General features: G+C 56.7%; 1 protein-coding gene across 9 annotated transcripts in view; it reads left to right on the plus strand.

Moving 5' to 3' along the window:
- The window catches only part of SEPTIN9 (septin 9), a 195,273-nt gene extending 186,748 nt beyond the window's left edge, over positions 1-8,525 (plus strand). For all 9 annotated transcript variants that reach the window (XM_082371183.1, XM_082371187.1, XM_082371184.1 and 6 more), the window contains 5 exons: positions 499-616; positions 1,614-1,709; positions 2,007-2,103; positions 5,560-5,611; positions 6,705-8,525. In XM_082371183.1, coding sequence (XP_082227309.1) covers positions 499-616; positions 1,614-1,709; positions 2,007-2,103; positions 5,560-5,611; positions 6,705-6,840 — 499 coding nt within the window. In that variant the 3' untranslated portion in view covers positions 6,841-8,525. The remainder of the gene's footprint in view (positions 1-498; positions 617-1,613; positions 1,710-2,006; positions 2,104-5,559; positions 5,612-6,704) is intronic.
- The last annotated feature ends 6,545 nt before the right edge of the window (positions 8,526-15,070 follow it).

Below are 15,070 nucleotides of genomic sequence, written 5' to 3' on the forward strand. Positions count from 1 at the left end.
CACGTCAGATCTCAGGCGCACTGGAGCCTGTGGGCGGGGGGCTGGGACCGCCCCAGAGAGCAGCCTCCCAGCCCCTCCCAGGAGGTGGGGCCGAGTGAGCTCCCATCCCTCCTTCCTCTCCCCCGTAGCGAGGACCCACGGCACGATGGCCACCTGAGCCGGGGTCAGGGGCAGCACTTCTCCGAGTGGACACACTGGGGGCTTTGGGAGCTCGTGTACGAGGGTGCTTGGAGCAGGCCTGCCCCTCCGCCCCCTGCTGCCCTGGCTCAGTGTGTCCCAGGAGCCCTTTTCCTTCTTCTGTCCCTCACTCCTGGCTTGGCTGGAGCCCTCAGCCCACAGCCTTGACCTTGTCGGCGTGCACCCACCTGGGAGCCCCTGCAGGCACCCCAGGGGCCTCCCTCAGCTCCATCCAGGCTGGAGTAGGCCCCCCTCCCTCGTTCCTGCCCCCAGTTCCCACGTCCCTCCAGCCACACCCTCACCCATGTCCTTCCGCTCCAGCCTCAGGCCCCTGGACATCGAGTTCATGAAGCGCCTGAGCAAAGTGGTCAACATCGTCCCGGTCATCGCCAAGGCTGACACGCTGACCCTGGAGGAGAGGGTCTACTTCAAACAGCGGGTAGGGCTCCATCTCCGCCCAGCTCCCTGGCCCCCTGCCCCTCTGTGGGAGCGAGGCGGGTGAGGGGCCATCAGACAAAGCATGCCACGTTTTTATTAGATGGAAGAGATGGTCCGAAAGGGACGGTCTCCGCTAGGGGACAGCTGGCTGCTTTCTTCTCTGCCACTGTCCCGCTTTGGGCTGCTGTCTGAGCAGGAGGGTGAGCCCAGGGCCGCTTCTTCCTAACAGGGCCGCACGTCAGAACCACCTGGGGAACTTGAAAAACCCAGGTGCCCGGGCCCCCGCAGAGCCTCCGCCTCAGTGGGCGTGAGCAAGGAGGCCCCTCAGTGTAATCCCCAAAGCTCCTCCCTCCCCCCCCCCCCCACAAACCGCCCCACAGGCCTCCGCTCACAGCCCAGGTGCCAGGGATTTTCCCAGCATGCTCAGGGGAGGACAGTGCCCTGGTAATGGGTGCGTCTGGAGGAAAAAGGAACGAGAAAGCTCCCAAAGCTGCACACAGGCATTTGTGCTCAGGGCAGAAATGACAGCTGTTCACCGGGATGTTATCACTGAACATCACCCATATGGGTAACTGTCGCTGCAGAGGGTGGTGACGGTTTAACACAAGCAGGTGCACCTGTGCAGGATGGTGAGCTGCAGGGAGAGGCTTTCCAGGTAGAGCTCAGGGAGGGGAGGACTCGGCAAGCCTGAGTGATTTTCTTGGGGGTGTGATGAGCTGGAGGACAAGGACAGGGAGATACCCGGGACAGAGACCCGGGTCCCTTGGGCGGCTGCGGCCTCCGCTCCTGGCAGGCAGGTCTGCAGCTGCCCCTCCTCCACTCGGGAGGCACAAGAACTGGAGAGTAGCAGGGTTACCAGCCCCCCAGAGCCCACCCCTGATCCCGAGCCTGGGGCCACTCACTTCGTGGAGGCTGTGGCATGAGCAGATGCCCCAAAGCTGGGTTTGTCCTGCTTGCTGCGTGGACGGTGCCCGCATCTCTCCCCTCTGGACCCCCAGATCACCGCAGACCTGCTGTCCAACGGCATCGACGTGTACCCCCAGAAGGAGTTTGACGAGGACTCAGAGGACCGGCTGGTGAACGAGAAATTCCGAGTAAGTGGACCGACCAGGATGCCGTTCCCAGAGGCCTCTCACTTCCTGCTAGAGGACATGGGTGGGGGTCTTCCCGCCCCCTCCAGGGCGTCTGGGGAAACGAGTGGGAAGGGCTTGAGCCATGAGAACGCGATGTTCTGGGCTAGGAGGAGTCGGTGCCAGTGTCCACATGCAACCTTCTCAGGCCAAGGGTCTTAGTGCTGGGGGCCTGGACTCCGGGCAGCTCCACCCAGGGGCCCAGGGAGTGGACTGGCCTTTGCATGCTCGCGTGACCAATGCTGCCTGCCCTTCCCCCAGGAAATGATCCCGTTCGCCGTGGTGGGCAGTGACCATGAGTACCAAGTGAACGGGAAGAGGATCCTTGGAAGGAAAACCAAATGGGGCACCATTGAAGGTAATCGCTGAGCTGATGTCTGGGGCCTCCAGACAGGTCAGAATAAAAGCTGCTTCTGCTGACTGGGAGCTGCGTTCATCTATTGCATTGCCCACCTAGCCATGGCGAGGGGTCCCATGGTTCCCGCTCGGCTGGGGGGAAATGAGGGGGCAAGTGGCTCGTCTGGGACCCACAGCCGTTAGCTGACGGAGCTGCGCCTCCACTCCCATCTCCCATGGGCGGGGAAATATCCAGGGAGGAAGGAGGTATGACGGGCACTGTCAAGTTCTATGTCCTGGTGCTGGGGTTTCACAGGCGTGCTGTGTGACCCTGGACAAATCACCCCGCTTCTCTGGGCCTAGGAAAGGGCTGGGCTATAGCTCTGTCCAGCTGAGAACCAGATGCCCTCCCCACTTCCCACCCCCAGAAGTTCCTGGGACCCCCATCTTAGTGTTCTGGGGCTGCTCTGACAAACCAGCACAGTCTGGGTGGCTTAAAACAGAAGTTTATCCTCAGAGTTCTGGAGGCCCTGAGGGAGAATCTGTTCCCTGCCGCCCTCCTGGTAGCTGCCCGCTATCCTTGGCATCCCTTGGCTTGTAGACATGTCACTGCAATCTCTGCTCTGTCTTCACACAGCCTTCCTCTGTGTGCCTGTGTCTTTCTTTCCCTCTTCTTATAAGAACACTTGTCACTGGCCTTAGGGCCCACCCTAAATCCAGGATGACCCCCTCTTGAGATCCTTACTTTAATTATACCTTCAAAGACTTTTTCCAAATAGGGTCCCAGTCACAAATGCCCAGGGTTGGGAGTTGGACGTTGTTTGGGGGACACAATCCAACCTACTACGGTGGCCATGACCCTGGGTGGGGTGGACCTGGGCATTTCTTTACCCCCCCCCCGACTCTGTTCTGTTGTCCCTCTTTAGAACAGAGTAGAATAGGCCACTTTGCTCCTTGTTCACTTGGCTGAAAGGCCCAGCGTAGAGAAGAAGCAGAAAATCCAGCAGTTGCTTTCAGCTCCAGCTGCTGCCACCCCAACCCATGCCCAGCTCACGACCTTGGGCATGTCCCTTCATCCCCCAGGGCCCCTGTTTTCACCATCCATAAAGTGGGTACCATGTGCCAAGAGTTTAATAAAATGAGAGAATGTCTCAGAGACCATTGGAGCTTTTGGGGAAGCAGATACTTTTAAGTAACTGATATAATGGAGCATTCCCAGGCTGGCTCATTTTACCTGGATTAATTGTTAAGTTCCTTTGCCTCCCTGACCCACCTGGGCAGTCTCAATTAGGCTTCACCCTGGGCTCATCCCGCCTTGGCTCCACCTCTTCCATTTCCTCTCTTCCTGAAATCTTGCTGTTTAGGAACCTTTTTGTGAAGGTATGTTTTGGAGGGTGGAGAAGTTCAGGATAAGAAAGGGCCAAATGGTGGGGGTGGGGGGGGGACTTCCCTGGTGGTCCAGTAGTTCTCTGCGCTTCCACTGCAGGGTGCTCAGGTTCGATCCCTGGTCGGGGAACCAAGATCCCGCACGCAGCCCAAAAAAATTAAAAAAAAAAAAAAAAAGGGCGGGCCAGTGGGGACCTGGGAGGGGCAGGGAAGAGCAGCCTGACAGCTGACAGGCCTCTGCTGCCCCCTGGTGGCCAACTAGGGCCCTGCAGGCAGCCGGTAAAGGAAATTGTCAGGAAATGAGCGAGGCTGGTTTTCTGTGTCCCCCTCTCCTGCTCTGGCCCGGATACCACGCATTGAATGACCTGTGCGTTGTTGTGGTGCCACCAGCTCACGTTAAGGGTGGTGATGAGAAACAGCCCCATGGAACCTGTAAAGACAGTGGTGGGGTGGTGGTTCTCACATCCCAGCAGCCTTCATGAGGCCCTGGAGGGAATTTCTGCCCTATCTTAGAATAGTTGAACTTCCCCAGGACCTGGTGGACTTTTTTTTTTTTTTTTAATCTCTGGGATCTTGTGAATTGGGAGCTGACCAGAGAGCCGGCCACTCTGTGCTGGCCCTCAGCCAGAGTTATTAAGTGCTTCTCCTCATCCCCACCCCCACCAGTCCTAGTTCTTTGTTCTTCCTCCGACTTGGTGTATGTACACCAGCGTCCTGAGGTACTTTACTCATCCTTAGAAGCCTTCTGAAATGTTTCAAGAGGTAGGCTGGGGTCATAAAGCACACAATTAACTCATTTAATTCTCTCATGTCCCTGAGAGGTGGTGGCATTATTATCCCCATTTTACAGATGAGGAAACTGAGGGTCAGAGAGGCCAGAATAACTTAACCTAAGCCAGGAAGCGGCAGAAACGCACTCACTCCAGGTTCGGAGCTCTGTTCTTCCCACCAGCTCTCACTGCTTCTCCAAGTTAGATTAAAAGGCTGCGTGAGAGTCAGCCGGCAGAAGGTTCTAGTGTGGGCACAGCCCTGTAGGGGTGGGGGGTGTGGGAGAAAGGAGGGCAGGGGTGTGGAGGGCAGAGCCCAGGCAAGAGGCAAGTGAAATCCAATCAGGAGCACTGGAGGCCCTGCGTGCCGGCTCATCAACCCTTTAAGCTTCAGAAAGACCCTGCTGCTCTGGGATGGGGAAGCCTGGACCAGGGAGCCAGGCCTCACGGACTGTGGAACCCGGGCAGACCTCTTTCGCTCTCTGAGCCCCATCTCCCTACAACCACAGAAGAGGGAACCTTAGTCGCTATCCCGTAGGGTGTGTGAAGGTCGGATTAAGTCCCCCGGGCTGGACGCCTCCACAGAATAGCAGAGAATAGCCTCTCCTTCTGCCTTCTCCGCCCACCTCCCTCAGTCCAGGTGATGCCACTCACCACCCTTTAAAAGGTGTGCTAGTACCTGCTGACCACACAGCAGGCAGAGTGTTCCCACGTAGTTCTGGAGTGTGGCAGTAACTGCCACCAGCTTCAGCCCCAAGGCATTACCTGCCTGCTCCAGGGTGCCCGTGGGGACCTGGGGACCCCTCCCTGCCCTCTTCCCGCGTCCCCAGAGCTGTCCGCTGCTCTGCGGCTTGTCAGTCGGGGAGGCTCTTGTGTGTCCTCGTGTGCACCTCCCCAGGCAGCGTACGGCTCAGTTATGCTGGTTCTTGAGCTCAGTGTAAACACTCACCCCTGGTGCCTGGTCTCTGTACACGGGTGTCCTTGTGTGTGTCCTGAGCACGTGGGGGAGAAGTCCCAGCCCTGATTCCTGCCTCATTCCGTTCCCAGCCCCCCTCTCGTCTTCAGGTCTCCCCTGGGGCATCCCCCGGTCCCCCCGGCATAGCAGCCGCCCCACCGCCACTGCCTTCTTAGCCTAGCGCTCTCCCCCGCGGCCGTCTTGGCCGGGTGACGGTGCCATCTCCCTGCTAGAGCAGAACCCTCCAGAGGGCAGGAGCCAAGGTGCCCACTGCTCGCCTGTGCGCGGTGGACCCCTCCTCCGCTTGCCTGCCCAGCACTGGGGGAAAGGGGCTTTGCCTGACGTTAAAGCCCCTTCTGTCTCTCCGCAGTCGAGAACACCACGCATTGTGAGTTTGCTTACCTGCGGGACCTCCTCATCAGGTGAGAGCCGGGCTGGTGCTGACAGCGCCGGAGGGGCCTCCGTCAGGGCCGAGGGAGGGGTGGGACCGGGCGGAGGTCTTGAGCAGCAGTCGGCACGCCCCACCTATCTGCCTGCCTTCCCGGGAGGGACCTCGGAGGCCCATTTTTTCTAAAACACCTTCTTGGAAATGAAGCAAGAAGTGAAAATCCTTTCTACTTCTACTTGAAAAGGGTTGAGTCTGCATCACGGCAGCCTGAGCCCATTAGATTCAGGGCCCCCGGAGGTCTCGTACGCTGGACGTGTGTTGGGGGTCCCCAGCTCCCATCCCAGCGTCCTCTGACCTGGGAGGCCCCTCTTCAGTTTCCTTGAGCCCAGGCAAGGAGTAGCCCATCCTCCGCCCATTCGCGAGGGTGCCAGGTGGGTGGGTCTGGGCCTGGGCAGGTGAACAGAGAAGGTAGGGGCTCCCACCAGGGTACCAGGGGCTCCCAACTTCTCAGCCAGCAGGATGGATGCTAGGGGCAATGTCAATAGGAGGGACGGGACCATCTCTCGTGGCCTCCAGGTTGGGGGGCTCTGGCTTCCAGGAGCAGCCCTGCCATGCTGGAAAGCCTGGCTGAGGAAGGACGCCCACCTTGGGCCCTTTCCAAATCTCTCCTGCTGAGCTGCAGAGAAGGGAAGGTTGAACACAGGACTAGCGGGGTGCCAGCGCCCCCAACCCCGGCCGCCTGCCGCAAGCCGCTGCCCCTTACCTGCCAGCACACCTGGCTGCCGGCCTGGCTCTTCTAAACTGGAGCAAGGACACTCCAGCCCTGCGCACTGCCCGGGGGCCTCTGCACTCAGCGCCTGTCCCTGGACTGGCCACTGGGTTGGCACAGAGAAAGGGGGACATGTTAGAACACTTGGTCCCGAGAGCAGCTGGGGTTGCCCTGGAGACCACACACACACACCCCTGCCCAGGCTTGGTCTATCTTGGTGGGGCTAAAGCGCCCCACTGGGGGACCCCCGGGAGCCAAGCAGTGGGGATTGGGGGTGTGGAGGGCAGGCCGAGTGAGCGGGCCAGCCTCCTGCCCTCGCCCGTGGCCCTCCTTGAGACGCCCCCCCGGCCCCTCCCAGGACACACATGCAGAACATAAAGGACATCACCAGCACCATCCACTTCGAAGCCTATCGCGTGAAGCGTCTGCACGAGGGCAGCAGCGCGGTGGCCAACGGCGTCGAGGAGAAGGCGCCAGAAGCCCAGGAGATGTAGACACCGCCTGTCCCGGGACCCCGCCCCGAGTCTTTTCCGTCTCCCCCCACCCTCCCCCCACCCACCTGCCCCGTTTTATTTTATATAATTTTCTCCATGTGTCCTCCATCTCCGCCCCTTTACACCTGCCAAGTAACAAGATGACGAGTGCCCTCTGAGTATGTTTGTTATTAGCCCGCTGACTACGGGGACCCGGGCTGGGGGGTCCTTGGAGTGGAGGCCGGCTCTCTGGCCGTCCCTGAGGTCCAGGAGGGGCGGGAGGACCACTGACTCAGTCCTGACCCTGCCCCGGGGCCAGAGGAGTGGCCTCCAGCTCTTGGTGCCCCTCGGACACAGCCTCTGCGGCGTGGCAGAGTGGTGCCCGTGGGAGGATGGAGCCATCCTCGTGGACCTGGAGCCCCTGCCTGCCCCTGCCTCCCCACACGGCCCTGGCCGTAACTCAGAGCACCCCACCCCGCCCCTAGGGGAGAGCAGTTCATTCCATGAGACCCAAGTTGCCAATTGCTTAGATGCGGCGAGGCCATTGGCTGCTGCCCGCCCACCTGCCTGCAAGCCTGTCCTGGAGCAGGAAGTGCCTTTATCTCAGCCGTCCTCGCGAGCCAGCAGCTCTGCCCCGCTGTCCCCTTGGACGAGAAATTGGGACAAGTTGGAGAGAGGGAGGTGTGTCTTCATCTCCCCTCGTGTCCCACCACCCTCCCCCCACCCCCGGGATCTGATTGCGGATTCACAGGAAGGGAAAAGATGCACCCCAGCCGCCTGGTTTTTGGGAAGGTCCAAGTGAGTGAATCAGGAGCAGGAGCTAAGGGAGGAAGTGCTGGCAGGTGCCCGAAGGAAGGGGGGTGCCGTGTGGACCATGGCTGGGGACGCTCAGAGTGGCCCTTGTGGCCTTGGTGGCTGCCCTGCCCCACCCCGTGTGACTGGGGAAGCCTGTGTCTGTCTGTCTGTTTAGACATCCATTGGGCCCAAGATGCTCTGGTTAAGTGAATGCACCCCAGATGCACACTCGGCCCTCGCAGCCCAGGCCGTGCTGATGCCACCACCAGGGAGGTGGGAGGCCAGGGAAGCCTGACTTTGTGTTGCCCTAAGTTTGCCTGAGCCTCTGTTCACCCCCCCCCCCACCCTGGAGCCCATCATAACGACCCCCAGAGAGGGATTGGCCAGGGGTCAGGTGTGCACGGCCCACTGTTGGGCTGCAGAGCGGGCTTCACGTCTGCACGGCTCAGGCCTGTGAGATTAGACACGGGGAGATGCACGGCCGTCCGCAGACCCCTGGCTTGGTGAGAAGTGTGGTGGGAGGGGTGGGTGCAGACTGACCTGGCACGTGCGTGTGTGTGCACGCGTGCGCGTGCGTGCGAGTGTCATCGCTTTGCGTGTTTGCTCCCTCCCCACCCAAGAGAGGAAGGACCCCTTAGCGAAACAGTTTACTTGCCGACTTGCCATTTTTGCCAAAACCAAGATGTTGAAGGACGCGTCTGTCTCCAGCGTCGGGGTCCCAGCCTCCGTCCCGGGATGCCTTCGCTTTCCTCCTCTGTAGCCAGATTTTGAAACATTGTTAGTTTCCCTGGGATCTGTTCCACAGTGGCCTTTCGCTACGTGCCTCTTGAGAAATTCGTCTCTTTTTGTATAAATAACAAAGTGTTGAAAATGTATTTCCTGAAATAAATGTTCCAAATGCAAACCCGGAAGACTCTGGAGTGGGGAATTTTTTCTCTTTTCTGACCCCGGAAGTGCAGATGAGAGTGAAGATAGCATGAAAGTGATCACTGGGGAACTGTTGAATCTCCTTTGAGGGGGGAAGAAAGGTTTCAGGGACTTAGAAGCACTGATTTAAGGGGATGATTGAAAAGAGAACAGAGACTCTTAATTTATTCATTACAAGGAGGCTTTGCGGGGTTTCCACAGGGCAGTGCTGTGAGCTGCTTCTATTACTGTATCCCTGGAAATGTTTTTCTTCTTAGAATTGAAATCTGTTGCAGTGAGCTCTATGAGCTGGTCGATATTTGACAATAATTTCATACCAATTTATTCCAAGAGAACTTGGCCCCCAAAAGACTAGAATATAAGAGGCTGCCATGCGAGGTTTTCTCTGCGTCCCAAGAGCCGGGGAGTGAGGCCGGGGGTCCGGGTCCAGATTCTTAGCCGTGCGCAGGCCTCACCAGCCCCTTTCTCCCTCGTGGCGGGGTGGCCTGGGGCTGCCGTCACAAATCACCACAAACTGGGGGGCTTAAAGCAACAGAAATGGATTCTCTCATAGTCTGGTGGCCAGACGTCCAAGGTCATGATGTGGGCAGGGCCTTCCTGCCTCTTCCAGCTTCAGTGGCTGCATCACTCCAATCTCTGCCTCCGTCTTCACGGGACCTCTGTGTCTCTTTCTGTCTCTCATTGGATCTCGGGCCCACCCTAATCCAGGGTGACCTCATCTCGGTCCTTATCTTAACATCTGCAAAGACCCTGTCTCCAAATAAGGCCGCATTCTGAGGTTCCAAGTGGACATGAATTTGGGGAGTCAGGGGTCACTGTTCAACCCACGATACCCCCCATGCCTGCCCCCACCCCGTCTCAGGCTTCAGGACAAGGCAGGCAGCCGAGGTGGGGAGCAGGAAAGCCCTGAATTGGGACTCTGGTGACTTGGGCTCGAGGCTCTGCCACCAGCAAGTCGGGTGGCCTCAGGATTGTCTCAGCCCCTCGGGGCCTCCCGGGCCCTTTTGTCAGGCAGGTTGGCTCATTCTGGAGAAGGCAAGTGGATTTCATCTCCAAATGAGCCGATGGGCAGTGGCCACACGGAGCCTCTACTTCCAGGATCCGAGGCATGTCATCGATGCCCACGTCTGCTGTGGGCTCAGGAGGGGAGAGGAGGGGAGAGTTGGCCCATGCGCGGGGCTGCGACCCTGCTGGCCAGCATCTGAAGGCGCTTCTGGCTCTGCCGGCTTTGCCCAATCCCTCGATTCGTCGTCTGTAGCTCTTGGCAGTTCCTGCACTTGAAGCCCCCGTTCCTCCTCCAGATTAAACCATCCCCGTTGCGCCCCTGCCGGCCATGCCTGTCCAGCAGCTTCTCTCTCTGGCCCTGACCCTCCGGGGCTGACACCATCTCTAAGCCCTGGTCTCAGCTCAGAAATCCTGCTCCGCCTCCTAGGGGCCCACTTACCATGTCCAGCCGGCTCCCTGACCCTTACACTGCTGTCACCTCGATAGCCAGCCTGACTCCAGGGCCAAGAAGGACCCGGGCCATCATCTCCACCCAGCTCATCTGCACCTCCCATCCAAGGGCAGCCCAGGAAGGCCCAGTGATGAGTTCTCCCGCCTTCTACCCACCCAATCAAATCCCCTGCTGTAGATCCAGGTGACTGAATGTCCCAGTTTGCCTGGGAATGAGGGGTTTCCAAGGACACAGTACTTCCCGTGCTAAAACCAGGGAGATCCTGGGAAGACTAAACGAGTTTGTCCCTGTATAGGCCCCACACCATCTTCTCCTGCCCCTTGGAGCCCCGGCCTCAGGCTCCCTGGCCCAAGGGGCTCCTAAAGGACCTCAAGATCCAGGCTGGTTTGTTGCCAAGAAGTCCCAGGGGGATGAGCAGGAGGCCCTAAGGATGGGCCACAGCCTCCTGCTGGCCTGAGCACCTGCTTGGGGGTGGGGGTTGGGTTGGGATGTCCCAATGGGGCTGCAAGGCCCAGGTGTCCCGTGTCACCTCCTCCCCTGCTCTGGGCTGCAGGGTTTGGACAAGCCAGAAAATCAACAGGTAGCCTTTGGGCTTGCCCAGACCTACTTCGCCTTGTGTGCATCCGGCGAGAACCCAAGGCGGGTAGGCTCCACCTGGGGAGGAAGCCAGATGGAAATCAGCCAACTCAGGGCTCTCCTTCTGGATCTGTATTTATGGGTGTGCCCCTCCCATTTGTAAACACTACTTTCTGACTACAAAATTAGCACGTACAACATAGGCCATCCGGAAAATGCCAGACAAGAAGGCCCCAAGGGCCCGATGGTTATGTATTGCCCGTGGTGGTAAGTGCTGGATGGAGAACTTCGGGGCTACAGGGTCATATAATGGGGGGACCCAACGCATTCTGGGGCGGCATCAGGAAGGTCCTCCTTTGTGCAAAGATCTGAGACACGAGGGAGCTCAGAGTTGGAGGAACCAGGAGGCCAGAGAGGCTGGAAGGTGGGGAGAGGTCGGGGGCCAGGCCGCGATGGGGGCCGATTCTCTCCCAGGCCAAGCACTGCAGGGCGAGCGCCCACCTGCACCAGGCTCTCCTCCCCGCGCCCCTGGAGGTGGGAATCATCCTCTCACAGGTCCAGCCAGCCAGAGCCAGAGCGGGGTCTGTGTGCGCCCCCGTGGGCTCGCCTCCAAGCCTCTGCCCCGCGCTCCCAGGACTGGCTCCGGGGCCACGCCTGCTACAGGCCATCCTCCACGCTCGGGGGCCTGGCCAGCCCTTGAGGGTCCTGTGGGCAGCCCCGTCCAGCTGCGCAGCCGCTGCTTCCCCGGCAAGCAGGGGGTTCCGCTGGGCCTTGGAGAAATCACAGCTGCAGGAATGCCAAGACCCCGGCGGAGAAAACATCTTCCTTCCAGTTCAGAGAGGACGACTGTAAATAATGAGGATAAAAAGGGAGTGTAAATAATTAAAGCTGCCCAGAGTGAGTGGGTCTTGAACCGTCTGCATGATTTAAAAACTAATTACTTGGAGAGTCTGCACTGCCAGGAGCTGCTGCCCGTCGCCCACAACGCCTCCACCTCCTCTTCATCCACCACCTCCCCTTTACTCCCCTTTCCCCCTCCCCCTCCCCACTCTTGGGTACCAGGGGCACAGGCATCACGCAGTCCCGGCGCGTGGAGGACAGCCATGGCCTCTCCATCTCCCTGATTAGTAACGTCATCAGAGCCCGTTCCATGGAAAAATATTAAGTCTCCTGAAGGAAACAGCCATGTGGAGTGACCACGTGGGAGGGATGCCAAGGACACCATCCAGGAGGAGCTGAGTCTAGGGCCGGGACACTCAGGAAACCCCAGGGGCGACCTCGCCGGCCCAGCCAGTGTGGGTACCACTTAGAATCAGCCTCTGCCTCCCATCAGGGGCCCCATGGGGGGTGGGGTTTGGGGCTGTGCACCAGGTGGCATCCTTCTCAGCCTCGTCCTGGCTGGGCATCTTCAGAATTTCTTACCCTCAGAACATCCCTGGCTAGAATGGTGGGTGCCAGGGGCTGGGGCAGTGGGCAAGGGGGAGTGTTTAATGGGGACAGAACTTCAGTTTGGGAAGAGAAAAAGTTCAGGAGGAGGATGGTGGTGATGGTTGCACAACAGCACAAATGTGCTTAACGCCACTGAGCTGTACAGTTTTACGTGGCTGAAATGGTAGATTTTATGTTACGTGTATTTTACCACAGTTTGCAAAATGAGTGTTAAAACAAAATGTCTGTGTCTCAGCCCCACTGGGCCTGGAGCAGGCCCATCTCACGGCGGCGGATGTGGCTCCAGGTGTACTCCTTGGGTGATGGGGGTGCAGGGAGGGTCCCCCGCACCTCGGCAGGATGTGGTGTGAGAGCGGAGGGGGGCCTGTCTCGGAGTAAGAAGCAGCCCAAATCCATGAGGGCCTTGGGAGAGGCTGCTGAGAGCAGGGCTGGCAAAGCCACGGGGTCCCTAGAAGGCACACAGAGATTGAGGGAGTGGGAGGGGTGACTGGGTGGGGTGGGGTGTGTGTGTTGGGGGGTGAATGGGCACCTCCCAGCCGAGTTCCTAGGGCTGCCAGATTCAGTGAATAGAAATGCAGGACGCCCAGTTAAATCTGAATCTCAGATAAGTCACAAATTTTTTTTTTTTTTTTTTTTTTTTTTAGTATATGTATGTCCCAAATATTGCAGGGGATTTACACTACACTATTATTCATTATGTATACAAAGTTCAACTTTAACTGGGTGTCCTATGTCTTGTGTGGCAACCCAAGTTTTGGGTGTGACTTCTGGAAAAGAGCTCTGATAAGAGGGGTGAGGAGGTCTGGGCTCTGACATGACAGAGGGGGACGCTCTGTCAGGGGGACATCCTGGGGGACGCTGAGCTGACTGATTGGGCCTCTTGGGACTATAAAGTCACATATGTGCAGGAAAGACAGTGTGTATTGGGTGCGGGTTAAGGTGTGTATCGGCAGTCTCTCTTGTCCTGAGCTGTATCTAATGCTGGGTTTTAAAATAAAATGTAGGGCTTCCCTGGTGGTGTGGTGGTTAAGAATCCGCCTGCCAATGCAGGGGACACGGGTTCGATCCCTGGTCCGGGAAGATCCCACATGCCGCGGAGCAACTAAGCCCGTGCACCACAACTACTGAGCCTGCGCTCTAGAGCCCACGTGCCACAACTACTGGAGCCCGTGCTCCTAGAGCCCGTGCTCTGCAACAAGAGAAGCCACCATAATGAGAAGCCTGCGCACCGCAACGAAGAGTAGCCCCTGCTCGCCGCAACTAGAGAAAAGCCCACGCGTGGCAACAAAGACCCAATGCAGCCAAAAATAAAATAAATAAAAATAAAATAAATTTTTTAAAAAATTAAAAATAAAGTAAAATGTAACCCACAAATCTGGTTATAACACACAAGAGAACTGGAAAACAGTACGGAGGTTCCTTAAAAAACTAAAAATAGAGCTACCATATGATCCAGCAATCCCACTCCTGGACATATATAATATGTATCTGGAAGAGACTAACGCTGTAATTCGAAAAGATACATGCACACCAATGTTCATAGCAGCACTATTTACAAAAGCCAAGACCTGGAAGCAACCAAAGTGTCTATCAACAGATGAATTGATAAAGAGGATGTGGTATATATATACAATGGAATATTACTCAGCCATAAAAATGAATGAAATAATGCCATTTGCAGCGACATGGATAGGCCTAGAGATGATCACACTAAGTGAAGTCAGATAAAGAAAGACAAATATCTTATGATATCACTTATATGTGGAATCTAAAAAATAGTACAAATGAACTTATTTACAAAACAGAAACAGACTCACAGACAAAGAAAAACTGGTTACCAAAGGGGAAATGTGGAGGGGAGGGATAAACTGGGAGTATGGGATTAACAGATGCACACTACTATATATAAAATAGATAAACAACAATGTCCTACTGTATAGCCCAGGGAACTATATTCACTATCCTGTAATAACCTATAATGGAAAAGAACTGAAAAAAAAGAATATAGATATACACATATATGTGTGTATAACCGAATCACTTTGCTATACACCTGAAACTAATACAATATTATAAATCAACTATACAATATTATACAACTAATCAACTAATACAATATTATAAATCAACTACTTCAATTAAGAAAAAAAAACCCAAGAGAACCGAGCTGCCTGGTGGAAGGAGGGGACAAGGGCCCAGCCCCCCACCTGCCTGGCCCCCCACCAGCCCACCCGCCCCGAAGGCTCTAGGGGAGGATCCTTCCTTGCTTCTTCCAGCTTCTGGTGGCTCCTGGCATCATGTGGCTTGTGGCAGCGCCGCTTCAGTCTCTGCATCTGTCCACGCTGTGTGTCTCTCCTCTTCTCATAAGAACACCTGTCATTGGATTTAGGGCCCCCGAATCCAGTACGACCTCCTCTTGACTTAACTAAGTACATCTGCAATGACTCTATTTCCAAATAAGGTCACATTCTGAGATTCCGGTAGACGTGAATTTTGGGGGACACTGGCCGACTACACTCATCATCGGCCCCAAGACTCCTGCACTAGAGCAGAAGCCTCATGAGAGCAGAAGCCTGTTGGACCCGTGGAAATGTCCTAGGATTTCATTTAAAGGTGCCTAGAAGGCCACTTCCTTAGGGGTTAGGATGGTTTAGAGGGGGCCGACGTGTAGGTGCTAGTCTTGAGAAGCAGGCAAGGACCCAGTGTGGGGCTGGCCTCCACTTGGCAGCCCTTCAGGAGAAGCTGTGACCTGAACCTCTCCCCCACCCTCCCGCATGTGACCTGCTTCCTTGCATGTCATTTATTTTTTTTGGCCACACCAGGTGGCATGTGGGATCTTGGTTCCCTGACCAGGTATCGAACACATGCCCCCTGCAGTGGAAACACGGAATCCTAACCACAGGACTGCCAGGGACTTCCCTGCATGTCATTTTTTGTTTACTCCATATATCATGTGTAAAAAAACAGTAGTATGTAAAATAGATATATTTTCCCTGGAAAAAGAACCTGCCCCTTCCTCCATCAGGTCCTGACCGTGAGGAGCTGTCA

Source organism: Balaenoptera borealis, assembly GCF_965194805.1.
Source record: "Balaenoptera borealis genome assembly, chromosome: 20".
NCBI classification, from domain to species: domain Eukaryota; kingdom Metazoa; phylum Chordata; class Mammalia; order Artiodactyla; family Balaenopteridae; genus Balaenoptera; species Balaenoptera borealis.